The sequence below is a fragment of the Aythya ferina genome, assembly GCF_964211825.1.
Source record: "Aythya ferina genome assembly, chromosome: 2".
Taxonomy (NCBI): Eukaryota; Metazoa; Chordata; class Aves; order Anseriformes; family Anatidae; genus Aythya; species Aythya ferina.
Window position 1 is genome coordinate 82,594,682 of NC_140297.1, and position 15,044 is coordinate 82,609,725.

Below are 15,044 nucleotides of genomic sequence, written 5' to 3' on the forward strand. Positions count from 1 at the left end.
GAAAATGCTCTTAATTTACCTGGACCTCTGCATACTCTAGGAGGTAATGTTTGATTTTCAGTCATTAATAACTTTTCAGTAGCTATAAAAAAATAAAAACATAATTGTATCCAGGTTGCTTTGTCATGTATCTTCCAATATATTACCTAGGCATGCATTTTACATTTATCAGGATTTTTCAAATTAATTCAGTATGTTAGAATTTGATAGTGCTGGACAGCCACTGTTGTTTTAAGGATATGTGCTTTGTTTTCTCTAGGTATCTTGGATCAGTCTGCTGTCTGGGTGGATGAAATGAACTATTATGACATGCGCACTGATAGGAATAAAGGGATTCCCCCCTTGTCTCTACGTCCAGCTAATCCGCTTGGTATTGAGATAGACAAGTGAGTACCAAATGCCTTTAATACACTTTTTTTTTTTTTTTTGGCATTTTTCTCTATATATGCCTCTGTAAATTCCAGAAAAGTTTTAATGGTTTATGAGACAGGGAGAGATTTAAAAAAAACATGCGTGTATAGCTGATGGTATATTTGGGACTCAGAAGAGTTGATGAGCAACAATGTCCCGCTTCATAATCCATATTTTGGATCATCAATTAAAACTGTAGATAATCTAAAAGCCTGATATATTGAACTGCAGTGATGTTTAGTTACAAGGATTGGTAAATAACCTAAGGCTTTGGATTTATACATTGTAGTTATGGAATACTTACTGTTGCATCTGAGTTTCATGGGGCTTTTAGGGATGTTTAGATTGCTATCTGTTGCTAAAATTGCACTGTAAAATGTGATTTATTATACCACAGCAACTGGTTTATTTTATTGAAATATTAATACTGTTTTCCAACCCACAGACTCCTTTACTTTTGTTCGTAAGTATGGTGAACTTTATGACTTTTTTTTTTCTGAAATAGAAACTTTCTAATAAGCGATAAACAGAATCAGAGGGCTTAGAAAAAGACACTGCTAGGGCTCTAGACCTGACCAGCTCATAGAAATAGCATCAAGATTATTGTATTTCTCTTGATAGAGATATGACCTCTACCAAAACCAAAATAGATTTAAAATTACACTGTTACTAAGGCTCTGGTCCTCTAAATAGCCTGTTTATGAGGAGGAGGGAATCTGCGATTTCATTTATCTGTCTTCTCCTATGGTGGAGGCTGTGAATGATTTCAGAATAATTTCTTTTTCACAAGGGTGGGGTAGTGTAATTGTGTACTTCTGTTGTAAGAAACTCCTGGTATAATTTGTGATGTCCAAGGTTTGCCAATGTCTCTATTAATAACTCTTTGTAATCTTATTCAAACACTGTCTCTTACTACTTAACACAGTAGACAAAATCTTCTATTTTGTTCTTAGTAACTGAGCTCAGTTGTCCCCAGATCTGTGTAATGCCTGAATCATGGCCCTTTTGAAATCTTGACAGTTACAGATTTGAGTCTGAATTCGTGAAGCAGCATGGCAGACTCCAAGAAGTTCAGGACACGTGAATTTCTTGCTTTTTGTTCTTACGCTTATTTGTACCCAGTGGCAACAACCGTGTGAAGAGATTCATGGTACTGAAGGCTAGGGAAATTGTTAAAATATTTGATCCAAAGTCTTCCCGGCCCAGTCTTTTTTTAAACTTCAGTTATTTTTGCATCAATCCAACGATTTGTGATTGTTTTACTGCTTTCTCAGAAGGTATCCGGTCTTGATTTGAGGGCATCACATTGAAGAAAATCCAGTGTCCATCATTAACCTTGTTCTGAGGGGAAATTGCCCTTTTTTCAAAATCTGTATAGGATTTATAGTGAATCTGTCATCATCTTCTAGACTCTGGTTATGCATTTCTTTCCTACTTAAAATACATATTTTTCTTTTCAAAGTGCTAAGTCTTTTTTTTTTTCTAATAAGCTGAAGATGTTGTCTCTTGTCTTTCTCAATAGCCTCTTGGCGTAGCTTCTTACAGACGCTTCTTTCATCTCCTCTTGTTTTACAGCCCTGTTAAAATGGGGACTCTAGAACTGGACAGTATTCCAGAGCCTTACGGGAAGGCTTCTTGTGTCTGCCCCCACCCTCTGTCCCCTGTTTGTAAATTCAAGAAATGAAATAATCCTTTTTTTAACACAGTGCTGCATGGGGAAATAGCTATGAAGTATTTGTTAGCTAATTCTCTGAAGTTGCTACTTCTGCTACTGTCATGGCCACTCATTACTGTGTAGGCATGATCTGGATTCTTTTATCTTAGCTGTATCTTTTTACATTTGACACTGCTCTGTTTGTTGCTTCCTAGACAAATTGGTCTTCTCAATCCAGATGACAGAGTCTTTCTTTACTTAACATTATCACCAACTAATAATAAAAAAATGTTGGTGATAAAGTTAGCAAATGATGCAAATACAAATGAAAAAGTAACATGGGCTATAGTAAAGCTTTACCTATGGATTTTCTCAGGTTTGCTTCTCCACTGCTTGATTTGCTTCTTGATGTTACTGGTGTGTTTTTTTTTTTTTGTTTCATACTTAGCTAGTTCTTTAATCCATGTGATACATTCTGTTGGCATTGCCAAACACTAGCATGTCACGTCTCATATTTTTCAGTGAAGCACTTAATCTTAAAGCCTGTATGATATTTTTTCAAATATTGTATGAAACATTTATGACTGACATTAAAACTATTTTTCTCCTCTTTAATTTTCTGTTTGTTGAAAGCCCTGTAACAGCTTTTCTGTTATTTTATCTGGAATTTAAGTCAAGGTAACTTTAAGTTGGTTCTGTTGCATCAGTCCTCTATCTATGTGTTTCTCACAAGAATTCTTTCTGTAAATGCATTGGATATGACAAGTTCTGCTTGTTTTAAGAAAACTTTTAATGTAGTACTCAACTAGATAACCAAAATTAACAGTTCTTACAGTCATGACAGCATGAATTTGATAGATTAAGAATTATCTCCCAGAAAACTGAAGAGAATCAGTTGAGGATTAGTTTAATTCATAGTCATTAGTTTGGACGTTTGTTAAACAGGAAAAGAAAAATACCATGTTCTAGAAGTTTTATCTGGAAGCATTAGGGAATAAGCATGTTAATGAAACCTCAGGTTTTGCATGAAAAAGAAATAAGAAAAGGAAGTCAGAAGTATGTAAATACAGGTAGAAAATAAGAACTCTGGAGTGGGGTTAGGGTGGAGCGGGATAAAGAAATACTTGGGGAAGCATTACATCAAGCCTTGTTCCTTGTTTATTCACCTTCAAGTTCACTGGAGGTGAAACATGAAGATTATGGCAAGCACTGCTGTTGAAAATGACCGGTTTGAGAGAAGAAACACTAGTCAATATTACGAATAGTTGTGGAGAGGGAATGAGAATTAGATCATGGAGGCGGGAAAGATATGAAAAGCCTGGGCTGCTCATGTTCTGTGGGTAACAGCGTAGTGTTAATAGTAAATACTATATATATATAGATGGAACATCTGCATGTAACTTTAAGTGTTTCCCCAATTGATTTTTTTCATAATTTTTTGAAAAATTGGAGCAATACAGTGTTTACTTTCATAAAATAATCTTTAATACCACATTGTTTAGTTAAACATGTTTGCAAGTACTTGAATTAGAGGATGGGTGAGGAGGGAGAAATATTTTACAAGGTAGTGAAAAAAATGCAATTATAAATTAGGGAAGTTTATAAGTAGGCTATTAGCATTAACCATTACTAGGCATGGGAATAGTTTATCCCTAGGAGTGATAAAAATTCTTAGAAGCTTGGGATGCTTTAAAATAAAAGCCTAATATGATAAAGAATAGTTGTGTATAAAAGGAGATTGGACTCTATAGTATAGGGGATTTCTCCTTTGATAATACCTTTGGCTTCTTTAAACTATTTTTTTAATGTGTGCAAATTGGGATGTACTTCCCTTTTGAAGCTGAAGTGTTTGGCATTGGGCTGACTTGGTGGGGTTTGCAACCCCCTGCCTTGCAGCCTGGTGGCTGATAAGGAAAGGAGTGCCATGTATTGGTCATACAGACATGGTAAACAAAAGAAGTACTTAAGGAAAGGATCAGAGAGAAAAACAGTGAACAACAGACCTAAGAAACTGGGATAGGAAAAAGCTAGAGGGGAGCACGCTGAGGAGCAGGCAGGAAGTGAGTAGCCTACACAGAGAGAGAAAGAAGTCCTTCCAGAAAGTGGTTGTCAGTCATCAGCAAATGATACAGAAAAGACATCCCAGAAAGTGTTAGATCACCTGTCCTGTGAGGTTTATTTTGTTTTTAACGTAGATTGTGCTCAGTTCTAGAAGTTGCGTTTGTGGGCTTTTAAATGTTTATGATACTCAATCCAATTAAAATGCATTTAAAATTTAATCATAGTGTGTGAATTACACAGCTGGGTACTTACTTTTCAAGGTTTTGCAAATGGGACACTGAAATACTAGAAAAGAAGTTCCATAACAGAAGTGCTTAGTACAACATCTCATTAAACTGTTAGGTGTTCGTGGGGACAAAAACTTTATTCTAGCTCAGTAGGCATAAGGTTGGAGTTTAATTTTGAGTGACTGGAATTGAATGCATACACAGCATCATCTTTCAGCTTGCAAGTTTAACAAGTACTAAGTATTAATAATTTCTACCCAATAAGCCCTTCATGTTTTACAAGACCTAATTCCTGTTGCTGTGCCACAAAAATAACTTGAAAAAAAATGAAGGGGAAGAAAAGGAATATCAGTTGTTAAAAAATGAAATGAATCATATTTTAATGAAACTGTATCTAGCTTGTTACAAATCACCATTGAAATGTAATCAAGTCACAAATGTGTTAATAGAAGAGTGTTTGCACACGTTATTGTCCTGTACACTTTGTCCATGGTTGTATAATTCATAGCCTAGAACAAAGAACTGATCCAATTTGATGAAGTTTTGTTACACTGCTATCAGTTAGTGCACATTGTGTGCATGCTGTGAAGTACTTCCTTCACAAAAGAAAACAGGTATTTAAAATATGTAATCTTTGAGTTCTAGTTTATTAATTTTCAGGGTGTATTAAGGACTTAGAGCCTTAGTTTTCTATCGCCATCTGGCTTTAAGTGCAAAGCAGGTCTGTGCCACCCTCCACCCCAAGGAATATTCCTGGCTGTGGTGTTAGGGAGATGTAGCCAGACATCCTTACAGGAGACTTAAATAGCTTGCAGCAAGAAAAATTGTACACCGAATAGTGACCTCAATCTAAGAAGTGTGGAAAGTTGGCATGAAAATACTAACAGTAACAGCTATGTTGCAGTGCTTGGGTTGGTGCTCACAGTTTGGGATGGTTACAGGACGGGGCTGGTAGGCCGCGTCCCGACGAGGATTTTGAGCAGTTCTGGGAGACAATACACGAGACCTGCTTCCTAAGAGCACTGGGTGAAATCAGTTGGTGGAAAATAAAGAACTGTGTAAGATTTGTGAATGAACTGCTGTTGCATACACGTTTACCCTCTTGCACGGCAAGGCCTTGTTTATGTGAAAGGTTCCCTGCTTCCCCTACCTACTCTTGTCAGACTAAGTAACTGCAGGCAGACCTGGCGGTAGTTTGAAAAAATTTTGAGCATTGTTTGTTGTTTTGCATGTAGCAGAGGTCATTATGGTGGATCCATCGCGCACATGAAAGCAAACGCTGACATGCTAAGTACATTCCACATACTTCTACATCCACCCACTCAATACAGATGCTTCCCTCTTCCCACGCCAGCTTCCAAAACAGCTCGTCTGGCAGGAGGAAGAGATGATCTTACGCTGCCACCTAACGGCGAGCATCAGCGTGCTGCCATGAGAGGGGAAAAGACTTTCTGGAGGCTAGGATAATGTATTTGTTTTTAAATGGAGCGTACGGAAACTCAGCAATTTCATCCTTGAATGTAAGGGGCTCGTGGAAACTTTTCATCACAGCGACACCAGAGGAAAAAAATGTGGGAACTAGGAGAGAGATGCAGGATATGTGTCACACTGTTATGACGCTAAAAGTAGAGTAACACTTACTGCTTATAAGGCTGATGCATCAGTTTCAGCTACCTACTTATTAATTTCTTCGTAGGTTTTTCTCTTCACATTCTGCCATTACTCAGATACGCTTGTCATTTTGCTGTCATATTTCTGATAAACCCAGCACTGCTAGAGAGTCACTGCTGGTGCGCATCCTTGTCTCTTTGCTGTCGGAGAGACCCTTGTTAACACCTTTTGATTCATCGTGTTTAGTCTACTCCAGTGTCCTCTATGCTGGCCTTCTTGCATGTATGATTAACGCAGCACAGCTGGTCCTTAGCCTGCTTCGAGGAGTCTGGCTGGTACCAGACAGAGGGGGAGTGCACAACAGCCCTACTTTGAGCTTGTTTATGCTGGTTGGTATTCAGAATCTGTGTTTATTTAAAGTTGCTCCTTTTGACCTATAAACTCCTGTGGAACTGAGGTTCAAGTTACCTTTTGGTGGCTGTATCCTGTTCTTGGACCTGCCTTTAATCTGTGTACGTTGCCACGCATGCTGGAAAACATACTGTGAGACCCTGGGAGCAAAAAATCTTTACAGAAAACTTACAGTTTGCTAAGTCGCATTCATCGTCAAGCTCTGTTCATTTGTATCCATTTACTCAAGAATTCTGCTATTAAATTGTGACTGGTCTAGGCTGTGATTTATCTGCTGAGATCACAGCTGATCTTAAACTGCTGGAGACTATAAACGTTCTGTATACGCACAACTTCTGTAGTAAAATTTGTAAGACCTGATATATGCTGTGATGTTGAATTACCGAGTACTGGGCTATACAGAACCTAAGTTTGGGGTCATGGAGGGAGGGACTTGTATTGTTGGGTAGGTGTGACAGAAGGGAATTGGTTGTGCCTTCTGAAGTTTGAATCCAAACTACATCTGCGTGCCCTTTATGTGGAAGCAAGGACCGTTTTGGGGTACTTCATGGCAGTATTAGGTATAGCCAAAATTAGTTTGAGGAATGTAAAAGTATACAGTGGCTTGAAACCATTTTTTTTATTACAATTATCTCATGAATATCAATAGTACGTAAAGTTTTAATTTCTTTTGTATTTTAAATTGTTTCCTAATAGTTCTGATGGATAAATAAGACTACTTTAAAATGTTAGCTAGAACTTTATTACCAGATCTGGTTTTGCTTTAAGTAAAATAATATGCCTAGCAGAAAGTATATAAATCCAATATGTTTACCCTTGCTGAAACTCTAAAGGTAGGGAAATGTGTAGTCTTCAAAGATGGTAAACTTACCTCTTCTTTCCTTTTTTTTTTTTTTTTTCTGGATTTATTCTCTGGTTGTAATTCCTTTTACAGTTATTGCTTTTTAATCAATGATAGAGTATTAAGAGTTGCTTCCTGAATTGACTTCTGTAGAACTAGCAAATCCACCAAAAACGATAAACAATTTCTTTGCGTGCTAGCATGAACTCAGCTTTTGCTACTAGTTCATGTTCACTCCATGATGTTGAAATGAGTAAAACAGAAATACTTTTCCAAGTCACATATGTGCTTGTTTATAAGTAAATGGTAAGCAAATTTTCATGAGAACAACTTCCAAGGACTTATTTATTTAATTTGCTAATGGAAGTTAATGAAACAAACTTGTGTGTGTATGGAGTCAGTCTCTTTTCAGATGCATCTGGCCAGACATTGTAGAAATACAGTCGCTTTCAGTTTGAACTTCTTAGTGAGCAGCTTGTTGTGAAGACAGCTGTAGCAAGTCATTTCAAGCTACCCATATCTGTTAGTGGAAAAACTACTGGTAAAATTTATGATTGAAAATAAGTGTAACATGCTATAGAGTATAACGTATTGTTAACGTACCACACACATTCACGTTCATGTTTCTACTCTGTTGTGACTATGTCTAAAATATGTCCAGACAGATAAAAGCACCCATAAATGCATTGCTAATTTATGGTTCTACACAAATACATCTGCTGGAAAAAAGCTCCCAATAACTTTTCAATGCAGTCAAACATCAAACTGAAAAAAAACTTTGTTTCTCTCGGACATTCTGTGGGCAAAACTCATTTGCAGGAATTTATTACATCCCTAGCTAAATAAGTGATCTTTATCTCAACTTACTTACTTTTTTTTTTTCTTTCCGAGGAGTTATATAGCTTATGTTTAAGCTTAAACTGTCATGCATATGTCTTGCAATCTCGTAGTAATAAGTAGCGTTTGGTGACAATATATTTGTTGAGTGGCTGTTCTTTTTGTGTTATATCTATTTCTGTTGGTTTCTGAGGAAATATATTGAAGGTCTGAAAAATTGAGCAAATTTCTGCTTCTGTATTGTGCATGTGCATTTATGTGGTACTTGCAGAAGAGTTCTGAGTCTCAAAGCAACAGTGTTTTTTTGTTCTTGTTGTTCTTGATTTTGTTTTTAGCATTTTAAAAATGTACCACATATGGATTTGATATAAAAGATTTTTTGGGCAGCCATGGGATATATCACATGTGAAATATCGTACTGTAAATTCTTGTGCCCTGTAGCACTTTTGAGTACTTTAAAAAATAAGATATTGTCCTAAAATGAATATCAGGGAAGAATAAATTAAAGTTTTCTTCTAGTGAACATTTTCTGCTCACTAACTGGTATTAATGAAAGTCAAGGTCATTGATAATCTTTAATCTCACTGCTTATGCTTATAATTTTATATTGCATTATTGCTTTTTTTCATTGAGCTTGGAGAAATATTAGGACCTTCATTGTTAGCTAGTGTGTTTGTTTTACACAGTTTTCCCTGTCTCCCTAATTCTCATATCTGTCGTTGCTTATCCTTGCGTCTCATTTGACCTTTTTTTTTTTTCTTTAATGTGGGGAAAAGAGTTTTCAAGGCCTTGCTGTAATCAGGTGCTAGTGATGATTTCTGTGCCATGCCCTTACGTATGTGGTCCTTTGTACCTGCTTGTATTAGTGGCCATTTGGGTATGAATAGAAACTTAGAGAAAACAACTTCTATTTCTGTATAATTGTACTTTTCAATGTGCCTGCCTTTAGATTTACTTCATTTAATTTGCTGTTTGCTTTTTGTTATAAAAACAGCTTTAGCCATTGTGAAATAAGTTTGTTTTTTCTGTAATCTAGACATCTTTCTAACAAATCATCGCTTCAATGTCCATTCAAATGGCTTTTCGTACATTTTAAATTAATTTCCAGTACCTGATATCATTTGCCAAGTTTGGTCCTAAATGCAGGGTACCACAAGTTTGCGTTTGTGTTTGACATTCTTTGTATAGCAGAGTTCACCAAACCTGTGAACATCAGAGAGGGATTTTATTGATTTTTGAGTTTCACTTTGTGATCTCCAAATTAAGTAATGCATTTTTATACTACGTTGGCATGATTAGTTTCTGAAGATGGAATGCAGCTGGTGGTAAAGAACAGCGGTGCATGTACCTGGTGACTTATTAGGACTGAATATGGGCCAAGTGTTAAATGTGTGTCTGGACTGAGAGAAGAATTTTGTCATGTTGTCATCAAAAAGTGATTTAACTTTTTTTTTTTTTTTCACTGACTTAAAATGAATGGAATACATTTTCTGTTAGAGTATCTTAGAAACTACTTGTAGTTTCAAAAATGCCATTGCAGAGAATCTGCTTTCACAAGGAATTGGCTCACATGCTTTCTCCATGCAGCATAAGACTGAAGAAAAATAAACAGATCATGCTATTTTTCACTTGACACATGCCCACTTCTCCTTCGTGTTTTGTATACTATCAACAGACAGATCAGTGTATTCTGTTTTGCAAGAGGATAATTTTAACCAAGGATTTTTATATGCTGGAACTATGCTGTGTCATCCTTCACATGTCCATTGGACTTCTGCTGCAAATGGGCCTATAGGCAAGAGATGGTGCAAGATCACTTACAAGCTGTCAACCTGGTGGTGTCCTGTGGTTTTAGTTAGACAGACATAAGGGTCTCTGTATCATGGATTATAGAGAATATTCTCTGCTTTACTCTACTTGATGCAGTGATTTCCCCTTTTAAAGGATAGAGTTAACTTAGCATACATTCAGCATAAATGGTTCTGTGTTTGAATATTAGTAGTAGTATAGAGAGCCTGTCCCATTTTCTCAAGACAGCAGTTCTCTTTCTTTAGAAACTTTTTGTATAGACAACGCTTTCTTACATATGCACAGTGGTGAAATCAAAATGATACAACTAATTTTACTTAGATTAGATTTCAATCTTTTATTTCCTGGTCACATTATGTCTGTAATACCGGATTTATTTTCACAGTGAGTTGCAAATTTATATTTACATTTTGCTGGAACATGAGCTGTTATTTTATGCGACTTTTTGAATTGTGAGCTGTTTACCAGAATAAGTCTCACTGAAGAAATAAATATTCATTTTTCAGAGGCAGATTTCCTCAGAAAGATTTAGAGGCACTGTTCCCTGGGATGAGTGCTGATTTCACAAGCGAAAACTTCTCTGCTGCCTGGTACCTGATTGAGAATCATTCAACAACAAGGTTTGTTGCTATTATATAAATTATTGTTTTAATAACATCAAGCAGATTTGCATTTTCATTGTAAAGTAGATGTGTCATTGATGATTGACATTAAAGGAATAGGCCTGTAGTCTGTACTGCCTGTGGTATTTCTGTGTGGGTAGGGACTTGAATCAACAAAGCCAATTCTCTCAGTGTGGATAGGAGAAGAACTTCAGTTTTAACCAGAATTAATTTGTGGCTTAATTTTTTTCTGTGTAAGATGGCAGTTGTCTTGCTTCAGGCTAAATCTCTTTATGAACCAAGAAGTCAAGAAGCATGGCCTTAAGTGGAAACTCCAGGTGTTATCTTCAGTCATGACTATGACTAAAGGGTCAGGATGAGGGCACTGAACAGATTAAGAGTAAAACTCTTAGTGATATCAGTTAGCTTTCAGTCAACTCCTATAGAAAATTCTACTGCAGAAAGAAGATGGACAAGTGAGTAAATCTTTGGGGAAAGTCTTAAAATATTGATGATTCTTCATTTTTATATCTATTTCATAATAATGTGTGCTTACAAGGATAGATTACATATGCATACTTTTGCACGTATGAGTTCTGAAATTTGTCTGATGGTGTTCAGATAATATTTGAAGCCATTTTTACTAGGGAGGATGAGTTCTTTCTGCTTGTGATTAGTGTTTTGAAAAGAAGTAAAACTGCAAATTTATTTAATATTTTCTCATAATGGTAGAAACAAATGTGTGCTGTTGTTGTTCCTTTTTGGGGGGGAGGAGAGTTTTTTGCTTTAAGACCTCAAAAATGTATTCATTAATATGCCTGGGAAATAATTTGTTCGCAAAGCAATAAATAGTGGAGCCAAAACAACAGCAAGAGACCGTTACTGATAAATACATGATAGCACAATGATAGCATCTTTTGAAATCAGGTAACTACAAGAAGAAGAATTCAAAATTTACTATATTTACCACAACCTGGTAACTTCTTCAGCATCCATTAGGTTTTTAAAAAGTTTGGGAGACAAATTAAGAAAGAACAGACAACTTTTGATATAACTGTGTTTAAGAAGTTTGCCTGAATCTTGGCCCTTTTGGTGCTCATTCGTTTGGGCACCAGTGACACTGCCTGGAGAGATGAATGACAGATCAAGAGTGATTACAAAGTTCTGGATACAAATGTGAAGAACATGGGAACCGAGGTATTTCCTTTTAATTACAGGTGAAGTGGAACGGTTCAGGTAGTAGTGGATGCATCCTGTAGGTTCACAGCTGGCTGTAGGACTGTTTTCAGAGGCAGCATGTTTTGCTTCGGTAGTCATGGATCTTTCTTTAAAGAATAAAAACCTTCAGTGAGAAATGGGATTCAACTGAAGAAATGGGGTAGGAACATTTTTGCCAGCAGGGTTGCAACTTGGTGACAAGGACTTTCACTTAGGTGTATTAGGGGACAGTGGTCATATCTTGCAGTCAACTGAAGGTACAGAGTGCTATGTGTATGTGTCTCCTTGGAGAAGATTTTAACATCCCTAGTATTTGCTGGAAGGGTAACGTTGCAGGATTCAAGCAGTCCAGGAAGCTTGTGGAGAGTTCTTGGAACCCTGGGTTAGGCAACAGCAGCACAGACAAGGATCTGATGTTTGTAACATGCCGTAAATACCAGTTGGCAGTCCCCGTACAAATCATCTTCTGGGGTGTATCAGCAAGGCAGGGTTATGTAAGATATGGGGATAATTATTCTGCTTGGTATTATTTTAGCAGCAGTTGAAGTGCTCTGCCCAGTTTTGGCCACTGCGTTACGAAAGGTGGTAGCTGATCACAAAAATAAAAGTATATAAATGTCTGTGGGTACATAGCTTGAATGAATTTAGTGCTGGTAGAAAAGAAAGAATTAATACAGAGTGCCGGTTCTGAAAGACGTAGTGGGCAGTTCAAGAGTAGACATCAATTGTTCTTGGTTTGCTAAGAATAGAACAGCTGGCTCCATTTGCAACAAGGGAGATCTAGGTTAGATACAGGTTAAAAATGATATTAGATTGCATAAGACCTGGAACCAAGTAACTTGGAAAGCTAAAGAATCACCGTCACTGGAGGCTGATGAGATTTGCTTTGATGGGTGCCTGTCATAGGTGACTAAGGTACCTTTAAGGATGCCTTCGATCCAAAAAGTGAATTAAATGATTTTTTTAGAATTGATTAAATGACTCTTACTACCATGGAATATGTAGAAAAGCACAATGTGGTGGTTATATCTGTAATATGAAAAGATGTCAGCAAAAAATGCCTATTTTTTCTGGTCATCAGTACTATGAACTGATATGTTAGCTCGTATGACCCCTTTTTACCTTGTACTATGACAGTGGTTCAATGCCTCAAAATCTGTTCTCATGTAAATGTGAGGCTTCCTGTTAAGAAATATTTGTAATATTTTTTTCCAGTATCAGTTTAAGTTCTTAATCTTTCTGGGCAAAGAAAAGTCTTCGAATATCAACAGATTCAAGTCATGTTCCCCTTGCTCTAGTGGAATAAAAAGGTTCACATTGATTTAGATAATTTAAATTTAAGTCTTAGTGTCAAAGGTCCAAAAGCCGTGAAAAACTGTCAACAGAAAGAATGACTCAAAGGGTAGGATGAATCTAATCATGCATTGAATCTAATTATAATTTTATTTTAAGAAGCAAAATTGTTTTTTTCCCCACTTCAGAATGTCTAGTTTTAGATGTATTCTGTTCTGTTGCTATTAATTGTTGAATTATCTTGCCCGTGTGATTTGTGCCGTTGTTCCAGAAATACACAGCAACGGTTTAGTTCTCATCCTCTGTGTAACCTCAGGTATTAGGAGTGCTAAATGTGTGGTGTGCTGATGTTTTGGTTAGCTTATGTATGTTTTTTCCTTGAAGGAAGTTCTTTTTTAAGCAATCAAAATAACATCTTTTTTTTTCCCCTCCCCGGCAACAGCCTGACAAATATAAATAAACTATTTAGACATACTATTAGATCATCAGATAACGTGAAATAGTGCTTAAAAAGAGGACTATGCAGATTTTTGTTACTTTGAAAATGCTGCTGGTAAGTACTTCTTGTCTGCCCAAGTAGACTAATCCAGCTGTTGGGTAATGTGATTTCTGACCAGCAGATGGAAACAGGAAATAAAGTAAAATGATGTGACATTGTAGGTATGAAAAGTAAAATGCCTGTAAGTGCACCAGTGTTTTTGTCTCCCAGCAGGTGGTGACAGCCTTCTTGCTGCCTGATCTAAAGCTTGTTTTGTGCTTGCAATATATATCTTTTTCTAACACGGCTTAAAACAGACAAAATCAGTGCAATTGTTTTATATCTTTATTTCTTTCCTTAATTGTTTCTTTTCCTCTACATTCAGAGGTATGGTGCACATTTTCATGTGACTCTTTTGTCTTAGGGAGACGGGTTTGTCCTGCAGTTAAGAGAAAATACTTTTTTAAGAATGAAAATCATGAATTTGTATTTATGAGCTTCTTTGTTGTGGTGTTTTTATGAGTCCCATCAATGTAACTAATGAGATCATATTGCACCTGCTTGCAAGAAATACAAATTTGAAATCAAATGTAAACTGGTAATAATCTAGAAACATTAAGAAACCAAGACAAAAAGAAACATACTGTATAAATAACAATGATAAATCGGATATTAATATTCTACTTCAAAACATCCTTCAAAAAAAAAAAAGTGGACTACAAATGAAAACAGAATTTCATAAAGCAGAAGTTTGTTTCAGTTTTTCCTTATTTTTTTCATCAATATTCTGTTCAATTCTGAACTGCATTTGGAAACCAGAAATAAAAATATTGAAGGACTTCAGAAACTGGAAGTGAAAAGGTTTGGACTAAACTGCAGAGTTAAACATGTCATTATTAAAGAGACTTAAAACATTGCAGTAGTTGGTCTAGTATACGAAGTGTAGTGATTTACTATTGCATATTTAATGTAAAAAAAAGCAGTTAGCTAAGAGCAATACTGCATATTTAGAAGAATTTCTTAACTAATTTGTACCATAGAGAAGACTATTACATCATAAGCAGTAGGAATTGCTTTTAGGATTAAAATTTTTTTAAAAGGCACAAAAAGATACAGACTACCAGTAAACTGTCATTCTCGGGAAGTAAACTTCCCGAGAATTAGTAATTACTCTTTTTAATAGTTTATGCAACAATAGCTGTCTTTATTTTCTAAGTAACTTGTTCTATTTATTCATTAGGTGACCTTAGTTGTTTCTTGAATGTCATGGTGGTTTTTTGTTTGTTTTCAGTTTTGATCAGCTCAAAACGGCTGTTGTGAACTTGAAGAAACAAGCTAATAAGAAAAATGAGGGAAGTCTGGCTTATGTGAAAGGAGGTCTCAGCACATTTTTTGAAGCACAAGATGCTCTGTCAGGTAAATTGTACTTACTAAGCATGCTATAAGAGAGAAGATAGTAACTGCACATATAGTTGGATTTAACATTAAAAATACCGTTCTTTGCAATTTTTTCTGAAAGTGTATGAGTCCGAAATCTGTGTTATTTTGGTCACAAGCTTGGACTGACTAGTTTATTGTTGTGGTGTATTTG

The 15,044-nt window shown here is 36.1% G+C and overlaps 1 protein-coding gene across 3 annotated transcripts in view; it reads left to right on the top strand.

Moving 5' to 3' along the window:
* Positions 1 to 15,044, top strand: part of EXOC2 (exocyst complex component 2) — a 153,811-nt gene that overhangs the window by 41,288 nt on the left and 97,479 nt on the right. For all 3 annotated transcript variants that reach the window (XM_084509813.1, XM_084509814.1, XM_084509815.1), the window contains exons 4-6: positions 260 to 386; positions 10,369 to 10,482; positions 14,745 to 14,869. In XM_084509813.1, the coding sequence (XP_084365939.1) occupies positions 260 to 386; positions 10,369 to 10,482; positions 14,745 to 14,869 (366 nt within the window). The remainder of the gene's footprint in view (positions 1 to 259; positions 387 to 10,368; positions 10,483 to 14,744; positions 14,870 to 15,044) is intronic.